The sequence below is a fragment of the Phascolarctos cinereus genome, unplaced genomic scaffold, assembly GCF_003287225.1.
Source record: "Phascolarctos cinereus isolate Bilbo 61053 unplaced genomic scaffold, phaCin_HiC Scaffold_9;HRSCAF=440, whole genome shotgun sequence".
Lineage (NCBI taxonomy): Eukaryota > Metazoa > Chordata > Mammalia > Diprotodontia > Phascolarctidae > Phascolarctos > Phascolarctos cinereus.
Genome location: NW_027556402.1, coordinates 193,184,851 through 193,197,885, shown reverse-complemented (window position 1 = coordinate 193,197,885; position 13,035 = coordinate 193,184,851). Strand labels below are relative to the sequence as shown.

The window sequence follows — 13,035 nt, the reverse complement described above, 5'->3', positions numbered from 1 at the left end:
ATGGAAGATGGTGTATTAGTAACTTGGAGATCAGTAAAGTCCATCTCTGAGGCATTTGAGTTGAGTTCTAAAGGAACTAGGGGTTCTAAGAGTCAGAAAGGTGAGGAGGGAGCATGTTCCAGAAGTGGGGGATTGTCTCTGCAAAGGAATGGAGAAAGACAGGAAATGGAGTGCCATATGTGAGGACCAGCAAATGGCCCAGTTTGCCCTAAACTGTAGCATATGTGAAGGGGAGTCACGGAAAAGAGGTTTGGGATGGTAGGTAGGTTGCAACCACATGGCAGAGGGCTTTAAATGCCAATCAGGAATCTCTACTCAGTTCTAGGTGTACTAGGGAGTTGCTGGAGTCTATGAGCTGGGAAGTGATGTGGGACTTTATAAATGTCATTCTGACAGCTATGTAGGGGATTGATCAGAGAGGACAGAGACCTGTGGCGAGACCAATCAGGCATCGAAAGTATTTATTAAATACTTAAGTACTCTCCAAGCAAAGCCCTAGTGTGGGGGGCTGGAGTTGGGGCAGAGGAACTAGAGAAGGTGCACACCTACCTTCAAGGCTTTCACAGTCTAATAACTGGAATTGTATTTTTAAAAATCCTTTTATTAAGGGGATTTGTTCTGTGAAGTTTGGATTCAGTCAAAGGGCCACACTTGAGGACCTAGAGGGCCGCATGTGGCCTCAAGGCCACAGGTTCCCTATCACTGGCTCTAGTTGGAATAATAAGCTATACTTCCATAAAGAGATTATATTCTATGAGGCTATAGAAGATGGATGTCTAATAAATGGTATAGAGAGTTAAGCGCCAGAGGAGGCCAGAGGCAGAAACCACTGAGTTTGTGATGTTCAAGGGCCTCATAGAGAAGGCAGAGTTTAAAGTAGTTCTTGAATTATATGTAGGAAATAGGGGAGAGAAGAAGGCACCCCCAAGATCTGACATAAGCAAAGCCACAGAGGCAGGAAGGCACAGGCTATGTTTGAGCCCCAGTCAGAGTAGTTGTGATAGGAAATAAGGTTGAAAAGGTAAATTGGGATCAGGTGATAGAAGGCCTTGAATGCCAGGATGAATGAAGTGGACTTTATTTAGTTCTGTCCTGATAAGGTTGTTGTTTTTTTCCCCCAGCACTGGGCCTGTGGGTGCAAATTAATAATACTCAATGAACTCTAGATATTTTTGTGTCTTGTGTACAGCCTGGCCCCTGCATGTGCTTTGCTGGAAGGGATGGCTTGGGCCAGGATAACCCATTCTATTTATGTGACATTGGTATCATACCATCTCACGCTGCCTGTTTCTGTCCCAGTTCCATCAGCTGCTCAAAACAATTGCCCATCCCTATTTTGAACAGAAATTGTAACATAGATTCCTAATCATGAGATACATAAATCCCAGCACTGTGTATTTTTATCTCTGACCATCCCTTTGGAGCACATAGAATACTCTGGGACTGTCACAAAAGGCGTTTTAGGGGCTGGGCTGAATCTGAAGGGAGGGAAACATTTTTGCTAAATGTTTCCAGTGTTAAGTTCTTTACTCCCTTTGTAGAGGAGGGAAGATTCTTTAGATCTCTTTGAGTCCCATTCTCAGTAAGACTAGGCAGTGAAGGAAAAGGCATGAAGAGTCCTGGCCTTTGCTTCCAATGGCTACATTGGAGGCCACTGGAAAGGACAAATCTAAGGGCTGACCCCACTCCGAGGCAGAGATGGCACCCCCTTTTCAACCTTCCAAGTTGATCTCTTCAGAGATTCCTTATCACAATGGGAAGGACTTCAATCATAATTTAAAGTTTGAGGGAATTCCTTTGATTTCCTGGGTTTATGAGATTGTTTTCCCCCTCCCATTACCCCCTTCCCATGCCATTTTCTCCCAGGGTGACCAAGACGATCGATCTTACAAGCAATACAGGACCTCCAGTCCAAGCTCTACAGGATCAGTCAGCTATGGGCGTTATACTCCAACTTCCCGCTCCCCTCAGCATTACAGCAGACCAGGTAAATGACCCTCAGTGTTTTCACCCCTCATGATCACATTATTAAAGACCATCTTGCTATTGTGGGATCTGGGGATACACAATTCTTACCAACTTGAGCTTCTCCAGCCAATACCATCCCTTAACAAATGCAGCAGACATCAATCAAGGGCTTACTATGTGCAGAACACTGTGTGAGGCACTTGGGAAGATAAAAAAGTTTAGATTATGACATGGTCTTGTCCTCAAGGAGCTTACAGTCTAAGAGGAGTATTAGACCCCAACACAGATAGACAAAAACTTAGTATCGCATGTACAAAGTCTGAGTAGGAATAACCTTACAGGGGAAGGTGGAAAAGGTGGGGATGGTAGAGAAGCAGAAGTTTCCTTCAAAGTAATAGCATTCCAGCTGGGATTTGAAAGATCATTAGGAATTCATCAGGCAGAGAGAGAAAGATGGAGTATAGCTTAGGCATGAAGAACAGAATAAGTAAATGCATGGAGAATAGAAAGTACCAGGTGTTTTCAGGAGGCAGAAAGTAATTTAGTTTGGTTTGACCATAGACTGCACTTTTAAAAGGGAGTAAACTGAATTCCTCAATGGATTGAGATGGAGACACTTGAGAAGAAATGTATAGAATTGTTGGATTGTTATTATTACGTTCATCATTTTTATATATCCTGAGGGGAAGAGTGGTATGATGGAAAAAGGTTGAGCTTGGAGCCAGAAGACTTAGGTTCAAACCCCAGCATTTCTCAACTAAGTGTCCATGGTCAACTCACTTAACCCTTCCAAGCCTCATTTTCCTCATCTGTACACACAAGGTGACACCACTTATCCTACCTAGTTCCAATTACATCTTTATCATTTCTTATCTGAATTTATAATCACTTCCCAATTGATCTTCCGGACCCCAGCTCTCCCCTCCCTAGTCTGTCCTTCCCATGAATCCCCACGAATTCTACTTTCCCCACCAAAATTGAATTTCCCCCCCTACATTCAACATACAAACTCTCACCTCTGTGCATTCCAACAAACTGTCACCTGGGAATCTAACTCCTCCCTATCTCTGCCTTTCAGAATCTCTATCTTTCTTCAAGGCCCATCTCTGGTGCCACCTTCTCCTTGAATTCTTCCCTTGCTTTTCCAGGCACAAATGTTCTCTCCCTCCAATATTCCTAGAATACTTTGTTCATTCCCTCTTTTGCCTCCATCACTCCCTCCCTTTCATTGTACACATCTATGTCCATGTCACATCCCTGCTCCCAAGAGAAGGCAAGTTCCTTGAGAGAAAGTACTTGTGGTTTTTGTTTTTGTTTCTCCATGACCAAGCACAGTGCCTTTCATATAGCAGCAGAGTAGCTGCTAGTGCAGCCGTATAAATGTTAGAGGTAGTCAACTAGCATTAAGAAAGTCCACCGAAGGAAACATTACAAGATCATTACAGAAATGAAGGGCTATAAATAAGGCAAGAAAAACCAATCATGAGAACATGACATATGGTGTCTAGACCCACTTTATTCCATTCAGTAGCCCCATAACATTCATTGTCCTTTCTCTTAAAGAAAAAAAAAAGATAATTTTTCTCTCTGAACTGCCCTTTAACGCTACTGTGTTTGCTACCGTATACCATTCAATGCTGTGTTTTAGGGAGATTTTTTTCCTTTCTAATCTGTCTCTTAATTTATCATCATTTCAAGGTGACTCCCTTTTCAGCTTCTTGAAATATATCAATTGTCTAGGGACATGTGCAGAAATAGAAAGAGGATCATAGAATTAGAAACTGGAAATAATTTTAGAGATCATTTATTTAGTCTAACCCTGTCATTTTGCAGATAAGGAAAATGAGGCACAAAGATGTTAAGTGACTTGCCTGCAGTCACACAGGTAGAAAAGAGCAGTGCAGAAATTTGAACCTGGAACCTCAGGCACCAAGTCCAAAGCTCTTTCCACTAGACCATTTTTCCTTTATTCCATACACGGGGCTTTGTGTGTGATGGCACTCAATAAATATGTGTTGAAATATTTATTGCCAATGGGCACCTTCTGCGTATAGAGCACTGGTATGGCATGCCATGCCAGGTGCATACTGAGCAAGCTGAGCTTGTGAGTAGCCAGCTTACTTGGATGGAGCACCGGCCAATGAGTCCAAGATGATGGGTACAGTCCTGAGACAGCCAATTAGCTTTGCTCTGTTCCATTGACTACAGAGAATCTTTTCCCAGCTTCCTTAAATAGGAGCTATTGTGTATAAGGGGGACCTGATAGGGAAAAAGAATATGGATGGCTCAACACAATGCTATTGAAAAGTAATTCATGTCTATCTAACCATAGGATCATTTTGGTATCCAAGGGGCGGTGTTTCAGAAGCAATCATAAAGCATGCCCATGGTTTGTAAAGCACCCTTTCAGGTCCCCAAAAAGGATTGCATAGCACTAAAAGAGAAATGAAAAATTCTCCTGGATGTGTTGACTCCTAGGGATATTTTCTGGCTTTTAAGTAAGTGACCTCCATAGTTTATTTTCACTTACTCTCTGTTGCCCCCCTCAGCTGGTACTCTGAGTCTTGGTACCAGTAGCTGCATCTCCCTGCCCCAACACCCAAGCCCTACATCTATGTTCAGACATCATTACATCCCTTACTTCAAAGGTAAGATCATGGAATGCCAGCCAGCTGTGGTGACTGTAGACATACCCAGATGTGTTTTGGTTTCATGTGTGTGTGCCACGCATGGCTTTCCTCAATATACGGTGTGTCTCAACTCTCATGAGTGTTTCTTGGTGTGCCATGTTAAGTCAGTGAGGCATAGAGTCCCTGTGAGTGCTCAGTGTCATTAGAAAGTTAGAGTTACATTGTAAAGCAAGGAAGGACAAGCAGAAGTGCCTGGTTAGAGGGTGGCAGGCACACAGGAACAAATGAAGGAGTGCATTAAGCTTGACCTGAGTGAGGCACACTCAGCATTAGGCAACATGGTGATGGTCTAATTAACTGCTTGGGGCATTTGAATTTTCCATTCTTAAATTTCTAAAGTAAGAAACCACTTGGGAAAGACACAATTTTCTAGTTTTATTCTTCCTCTGCCACTTGATATCCCACCCCCTTTGCCCCCCACCCTCCCAGGCAGGGCAGATTCATATTCCAGGAAATGAAACATGTTTATTTATTATTGTATAGAAACCTAACGTTTACTTAAGGTTTGTTCTGAATTTTACATTTTTCCTAAGTAAATTCATAACTGATGTTTCCCCACTTTGAAGTGCCGTGATGCCCTATCCTCAAAAGCCAGGATCCTACAAATCTGTCACAGACGTTGTTTTAGAGGGTGAACATAGGAACGTATTTTCATCGGGTCTCTGTGTCCATGTTCTGTCATCATATGTCCTCAACCATGTACAAAAATCCTAACTCCATAAGTGAACACATGAATGAGTATCATATTGCTTCCTTTCCCAACTGGTAGGGGAGAGGCTGGAGGGAGAGAGAGAATTTGGAACTCAAAATTTTTTAAAATAAATGTCAAAAAATTAATAAGCAGATAAATAAATGGATGGATGGATGGATGGATGGATGGATGGATGGATGAACAGACGTATTTTTGGCTAGAATGCTACAACTCTCCTAATGTCCTTCCTATGGGAAGGTCACTAGGAGGGCCATAGATCACCACATAAGAGGGAAATTCTCTAGGTCATTGCTCCCTGGCCATATCCACAACCTCATCTGAGGTTCGTTTTTGTTTTTGTTTTCCCTTCCACTTCAAACTACTCGATATTAAGGCAGAAAAAATGAGGCTAGGAAACTTAAAACAAAAAGAGAAGGCATAGTTTTCATTACACTCTTCATATATGGTTTTACGTTTTCTGACTGTCAGATGGCTATGGATTGACACAGACACAGGTACTGATAGACAGGCTCTTAAGTAATACAACTTCAAGAGAAAAATTAAAAATGTTTGCAGAGAGAATCAGATCAGAAAGCTTATCTGTCAGTTTAAAGGCCAGTGATTCAACTTGTTTAGTTTCATGTTCTTAAAATTCCAACTTCTTAGCTCCCATCCTCCACATCTAAATCAAAACAGAAATGCCTCGGAAATGCACTCCTCTGAATTGTACCTGGCTGCTCTCTGAACATGTTCTCTGTTTGCCAACAGGTATGGGTGGGCCTGAACCAGCACCAGCTCTGTTACTTCTGACTACCTCTTCTAAATATCCTCCCTAACTGCTGACCTAGGATGGAAATACTAATGTGGTCAGATGATCAATTATATAGCATCTCTATTTCCCCTCCCTTCTGTAGATATCCTTTCTACCTGCAGTCTCAAGTGGAAGTGCTCAGTCAGTTGGCCCATAGCTCAGACTATTTTAGTTTTTGTGGTCCTAATTAGATGGAAGCATCCAAGGAAAGTGTCCAAAAGGTGACATACAAATTGCAGTCCCTACCATATGCTCTTTGCTGACTTCAGTCCCATTTGCCACCTGCTAGTGACCTCTTCTTCAAAATCCCCTTGGATTTATTTTGTATAAATATATATGTATGTGTATGTACATATGTATATATATACATATACACACATATACGTATGTATGTACATACTATCTCTACTGATAGAATGTAAGCTACTTGAAAGCAGGAATTGTTTCATTTTGGCCTTTGTTTCTCCAGCAACTAAGAGAGTGCCTGGCACATAGTAAGTGTATAATAACTGCTTGTTGACGGATTGATTCCCAAATGTATAATGACCATATATAGTCTCTTGAGGAGAGGAGTTTGTTGGTTTTGCTGAAAATAGCATAAACTGGACAGAAAAGCAGCTGCAGAGATTCTGATGTGCATTGTCAATTTGTGTCTGTCCATTTTTTTTTCCTTCTAAACTTTGGCTGTGGCTCTATTATTTGTACTTAAAGCACTCATATCACCTATTCATAGAAGAGTGGGTGGGCATCCCTGAAGGAATTCTCAGAATAGAAGTTCTTCCCAAGCCTGAATTTTTCGAAGTCAAAACTTGCCCAGACCTCCTCCTCAGATGCTGTATCCTCTCTCATCAGTAGGCCTGTGATTGGACCCAATGCCAGGAAGGCCAGGGGCTCCAGGGCCTTCATTTAAGGAGGGGGCCCAGCACAAGTTTTCTCCCCATTTCTTCCCAGTTACACTGCTATGGGACTTCCCTGGAACTCCATCAAGCCCCCATACCCAGTACCTTCTTTCCTCTCAGCCCTAGTTTTTCAGGTGCCTTTTGTGTGTCCTCCCCCTTTAGAGCATAAGCTCCTTGAGGGCAGGCTTGGTCTTTGTTTTTTATTTGTGTTCGTATTCATAGTGCTTAGCATAGCGCCTGGCACATAGTAGGCATTTAATAAATGTTTATCAATTATTGAACGTATCCAAGTCACTTCCGAGTTAACTCTGGTGTCTCTTGGCCCTGCCAGATGGACTTAGGGGATCTGTCGCCCAAAGACCAACCTAGCAAAATGCAAGTTCACCACCAGTTCCTTTTATTTCAGCATTAGTTAAGTACCCATTGTGTGTCAGGCACTGTACTGGACTCTGAGGATATAGAAATAAGACAGTCCCCACCCTTCAGGGATTCCTGGGTGGGCTCAACTGGTGAAGGAGTCTTTGGAAGTAATAAAGGTCAAGGGGTGGGGTAGTTGTACCTGGTATTGGTGGAAGAATCCCTGAATCTAAGGAAATCAGGGAGCCTTGATGTGTTGAAGCAAATAAGTCCTAGACAGAAAATCAAGTAGAGGAGGAATCAGCATGCTCCAATGACACTGAAGTACCCTGGGTTTGGAGTCAGAGGGTCCAGGTTCTATTTCCAGTACTGCTATTTGTTAGCTATGTGACCTTAGGCAAGTCAATACCTCAATGAGTCTCAGTTTTCTAATCTGTCAGATGAGAAGGTTGGACTCAATGACCTTCTAGGGTCCTTTCTAGTGCTTTCAAAAGGCATGTCATCTATTGTCTCATGTGATCTGCACAGCTGTGAGTTAAGTGTTATGACAGATGAGGAAACTGAGGCTTAGAGGGGTCAGGTGACTTCCCCGGGATTATACATCCAGCAAGTGCCTGAGAAAGAGGATGTGAACCCAGGTCTTCCTGATTCTAAGTCCAGTGCCCCAGAGGGTTTGCCCCCTCTTCCACTTGAGTTTCAAGAAGTCAGCTAGCTCAGTTTATTCAAGAAAAACATTTAGTGAGATCCTGATACTATCTTCGTAAGGCTGAATGAATCTTGACTTCCCCCAAGGCCCCCTGCTTGGCAGTAGAGAAGGCACCAAGAGCAATAAGGACCAGACCCTGCCCTTGAGAGGCTGATGTGGCCTATCACTCTACTGCTGGCACACCTAGGGTTCTGCTGCGTGACCCCGTCACATTGGCATCCATGGCACTTGCTGCTCTCCAAGGTTTTCCTTGTGAAAGGCTCTGCATGTTGGGCTGCAGGAGACAAGCGCTCTTGACTTGCGGCTGATTGGCCCAGCAGGTCCTCTTGACTTAATTGTACCTTACTTGACAAATATGCCCTGCTACCTGCCACTCTCCCATGCAGCCATCACAATTTGCCCTTGGTGTTTGGCCAACAGTCAGTTACACAAAGGGTTCCCTCGGGCTAATTTAACAGCTTAATACATGGCGTGCCTAAGTGTGCAGTTAACACCTCTGGCACTTAGAAAGCAATAGAGCGAGCTGTTCCATCTCCCTCCCCATCCCCCATCCCAGATTGTTTTGAGGAGCTCTGTGTTTGGGTGATATAAAGTAGAGGCTCTAAATTTGAATTCATTGACTTTGATAACATGCAATAGAAATAATAGTGTTAAAGCTGGTGCCCTCAACCAACCATTTCCTGGGGAGTGATGGGGGACCAGGGGTGGGAGGGTAGAGTCTCAAAACATTCACCATGTTAAAAATACAGGTTGGACCTAATCACCACAGTGCCACTCATACCAGAATACTATCCTTAATTTTCATGGAGGAAAGCACATTTCCAAGCACAGCCACGGTACTCATTATTCCTCAGAGAAGGAAGATACAGAAACAAGACAATGCTCCCCCAGGTGTTTTCCCACAGGATGGCACATCAAGGAAAGATAAGACATAAAATGCACAAAACCAGGGATAGGAGACAGAAAATGCAACCTTTTCCCTGAGTCCCAAATGTTTTCCTGAAACCCCAACTACACAGTTAACCATACTTTTCCAAAGACACTAGCTGTCCCTAATATAAAAATCCTCAGGGGAAGGTAGCAGTCCTTCTTCCTCCTTAATGTCCAGCTAACTGGAGCCTCTCCAAGGTCATCATTTCTTGCCATGCAGATCTTAGACTGCACATATTTCTTCTGGCTTTTCCAGGTCCAGTGTTAATGCAAGCAATGCCTACTGAGAAGGCTTGGTGCCAAGCTACACAAATCTTATTCCTGAGGAGTATTTGGCTAAGGCTACATTATGCTAAACATCTTCTTTAAATGCTTTTTTAAAAATTTTATTTTGTTCATAGCCACATGAAGTCATAGAATCTCAATAGTTAGTAGGAACTTCAAAGGTTAGTTATCTTGTCTAACTAATATGGCTCCCCTCCTCAGCACTGAGTGTTCAAACACTTCCTGTTAGAGGGATATTTTGAGGAAACCTCACTGTTAGACAGTGGTTGGTAGACAGTTGTTAATCTTCTTTTTTTTCTTTTGAGAAGCAATCTGGCTCCCTGTAGCTTCCAACTATTAGACTGAATTCTGTATTTTGAAGAAATTAGTGAAACTAATCTCCCTCCTGCAGCATCGGACTTGGAGTCAGTCCCAAGTTGGGCCTCCAGCTCTGATGTTTACTAGCTTTGTGACCCTGGGTAAGTCACTTAACTGGTGCCTCAGTTTCCTCATCTGTAAAATGGTGCTATTAATACAAAGCCTGTATTACCTATTTCACAAGATTATGAATAAATGCTTTGTAAACCTTAAAGCACTATATAAATGTGTAATTATAATTATTATAATTTACCTCCCTGGGCTTCAATTTTCTCATCTGTACAATAGTGGGGCTGAATCAGATGGCATCTAAGTTTTCCTTCCAGTTTTAATGTCCTGAGTTTATAAAGGTTTTGGAACATGCTTTGGGCTGCCCCACCACTTTCTCACAATGGGAGAGTTGCCTAGGAATTTTGTTCTTCTTTAGGAATAAAAGGTTCCAAACAGAAACTCTTCTTACTTAGTAACTCTCTATTATTTGCTTTCCAAATGGGTCATCTGCAAAGGGAAATAATAACCCTTTCACTGCTATGGCACTTTTTTTTTTCAAGGGGGGGGCGGGCAGCTATGATATAATGGGAAGAAAAAAACATTGGTCAGATGATTTGGGTTCAAGTCCCAGTCCCGAGCCTCATTACCTGTGTGACCCTGAATAAATCAGTACCCCACTCTGAACCTTCCTTCTTGTGTAAATATGGGGTTTATAATCCTTGTACTACCCAACTCCCATGATTATGATGAGTGGGACAATTTTTCCACTTTAACGCACTACGTAAATAGAAGCTATAGAGAGTTAGGTAGACTGCTCACGGTGTATTAGTCATCACATTAAATGCTGTTGCTTAACTTTTGTTTTTCAATGGAAAGGTCTCATGTTGGAGAGGTTGTTTGCTGTGACTGATGAGTCAAAACAGAATTAAAACTAGAAACCAAATAAAATACACAGAAGCCATTCACAGTCTCATTTGCTCTTAGCAAGATCCCCATGAAGCAGCTAGGAAAGTGGTTCCTTCATTTTGATAGATAAGGAAACTGAGTCCCAGAGATCTGGCATCATTTGGCCAAGGTCATGTAGCTCTATAATGGCAGAGCTGAGACCAAACCCTTGTAGACTAGTAGTACTCCTCCTGTAGTAGCAGACCTCCTCCAAATTTGCCCTGACCCTGTAAGCTCTTCAAAAAATTCCAAAATATAATTGAAAAACTTTCTGGATTTCTGCAGTTGGGGAAAGGCAAATCCTCTGCTAAAGGAAGTAGCAAGAACAACAGGCAAGAAGTCAGAAAACCATGTTTGGTCAAACTCTGAGTCCTAGCTCTGATACTTCCCAGCTATGTGACCTTAGACAAGTCATTTGTCTGTCTGAGTCTTCATTAGTTCATCTAGAAATGGAGATAATAATGCTTCTACTACCTAGCTCACAGATTGTCATGAGAAAAAGACTTTGTAAACTCTAAGGTACTATTTTCATGTTCTACTTTTATTATTGTTGAGAATCCACATAGACTAAATTTGAATTTAATCTTCCAAGGTTGGAATTCTAGGGATGATATTTCATAACTGTGTGATCTTGGGAATGCCACGGAATTACTGAATGTCCAACTTGGTGGGGATCTCAGCGGCCACCTCGTCCAACACACACTTTACAAAAAAAAAAAAGCACCTCTGAAACATACCCAACAAATGATCCTCCTGCTTTCCTCAAAAACTTCCTGTGAGAAGAAGCCCGCTATGTCCCAAGGCAGCCCACTCTACTTTTGGTAGTTCTAACTGGTACAAGTTTTTCCACCTCCCTGCAACTTCTACTCCGTTGTTCCTAGTTGTGTCCTTTCAAGCCAGGTAGGAAAAAACAAACAAACATGTAATTGCTTTTCCACGTGATGAGTGAATTCTTGAAAACAAAGTCATTGTCCTTATAAGTCTTCTCTTCAAGGTAAAGATCTCCAATTTCTTCTTTTGATCCTCATGGGGTATATTTTCCAATTCCTTCTCCATTCTGTTCACTATCCTCCATGTGTAAATATCCTTTCATGTGTCCTACCCAGAACCAAACATTTCCAGATTGGTCTGGGAGCTCTCCCATTGTGGATACGATGCTTCTATTCATGTTGCCTAAGATTGTATTAGGTATTTTGGCTCTAATGTAATTACTGTTAACTCCTGGTTTTGCAATCCACTAAAAGATTTAGGCCTTTTTTTTTCAATAAGTTCTTGTCTTACACCTTCCCATCCTATATTCTTACTGTGTTCATATAGAACTTTCTTCTTGTCCATCTTGAATTATCTTATTAGATTTTGCCCATTTTTCTAACCTTTCAAGATCTTTTTGGATTCATATTTGGTCTTCCAATATAGTCCTTCAAAATGTGTATCTGTCATCCACACATTTGATAAGGATGCTAACTAGATCTTTAGCCAAGTCATTGGGGTGGAGCCAAGATGGCAGTGTGAAAGCAGTGACTTGCTTGAGCTTTCCTCCAAACTCCTCCAAATACCCGTAAAAAATGGCTCTTAACAAATTCTAGAGCAGCAGAACCCACAAAAAGACAGAATGAAAAAAATTTCCAGTCCAAGACAACCTGGATGGTTGATTGGAGAAAAGGTCTATTGCTCCAGGCTGGGAGAGGTACTGAAATTCAAGTAAGATATGTTTATGGCATACCTCTGACACAATAAGGTAATAGTCTTGTCAGCAAAAGAAATAAGATTCTTTTAACATAAACTTATTCGTTATGAGCTCAGAAAGCTTTTAGTAAACACTACTTCCCTTTCTAAATATTTACAAGCTATCCCTTTAATAATGTTTTAGAATTTTGTTAACAATGAAAATCAACCTCACTAGCCTATAGATTGAGGAATGTATTGCTTTCCTTCTTCTAAAAAATTTAACTAATATTTGTTTGTGTCTCGTCCTGTAGAATAGTTTCCATTTTCCTTGATTTAAATAAAATCAAGAGAAACTCAGTAATGAGATTTACCACTTGTTTTTTCAGTGTTTGGAAAAGTGTGTCCCTGGGCCTAGTGACTTGAGGATAGCCATTGAGGGTAGCTAGCTACTCAATTAGCTTTGGTTACAACTCCCTGTCAGTCATGTTTGTCCTGCCATCCCCAGCCCAAAGATCATTCTCCTTAGTAGGAAATAGAGAGTTATGTATTTCTGCCTTCTCTTCCCTCCGCTCCTAGCAACCATCTGAGCCTTTATTTGATCTAACCTTTGGCCTCAGTGTAGCTAACCTAGTCTCCTATTTCCATTGGCATCCATTGCCACCAGTGATCTCTAGTGTTCAGATCCTCTTCTTTCAGAATGGTGCCCCTCTTTTGCATCTATCTTCTCTCGCTTATCC

The 13,035-nt window shown here is 41.8% G+C and overlaps 1 protein-coding gene across 3 annotated transcripts in view; it reads left to right on the top strand.

Moving 5' to 3' along the window:
• Positions 1-13,035, top strand: part of ABLIM2 (actin binding LIM protein family member 2) — a 229,014-nt gene that overhangs the window by 152,033 nt on the left and 63,946 nt on the right. For 2 of the 3 annotated variants that reach the window (XM_020992129.2, XM_078148720.1), the window contains 2 exons: positions 1,867-1,987; positions 4,518-4,616. In XM_020992129.2, the coding sequence (XP_020847788.1) occupies positions 1,867-1,987; positions 4,518-4,616 (220 nt within the window). The remainder of the gene's footprint in view (positions 1-1,866; positions 1,988-4,517; positions 4,617-13,035) is intronic. The other variant, XM_078148721.1, reaches the window with a different exon arrangement.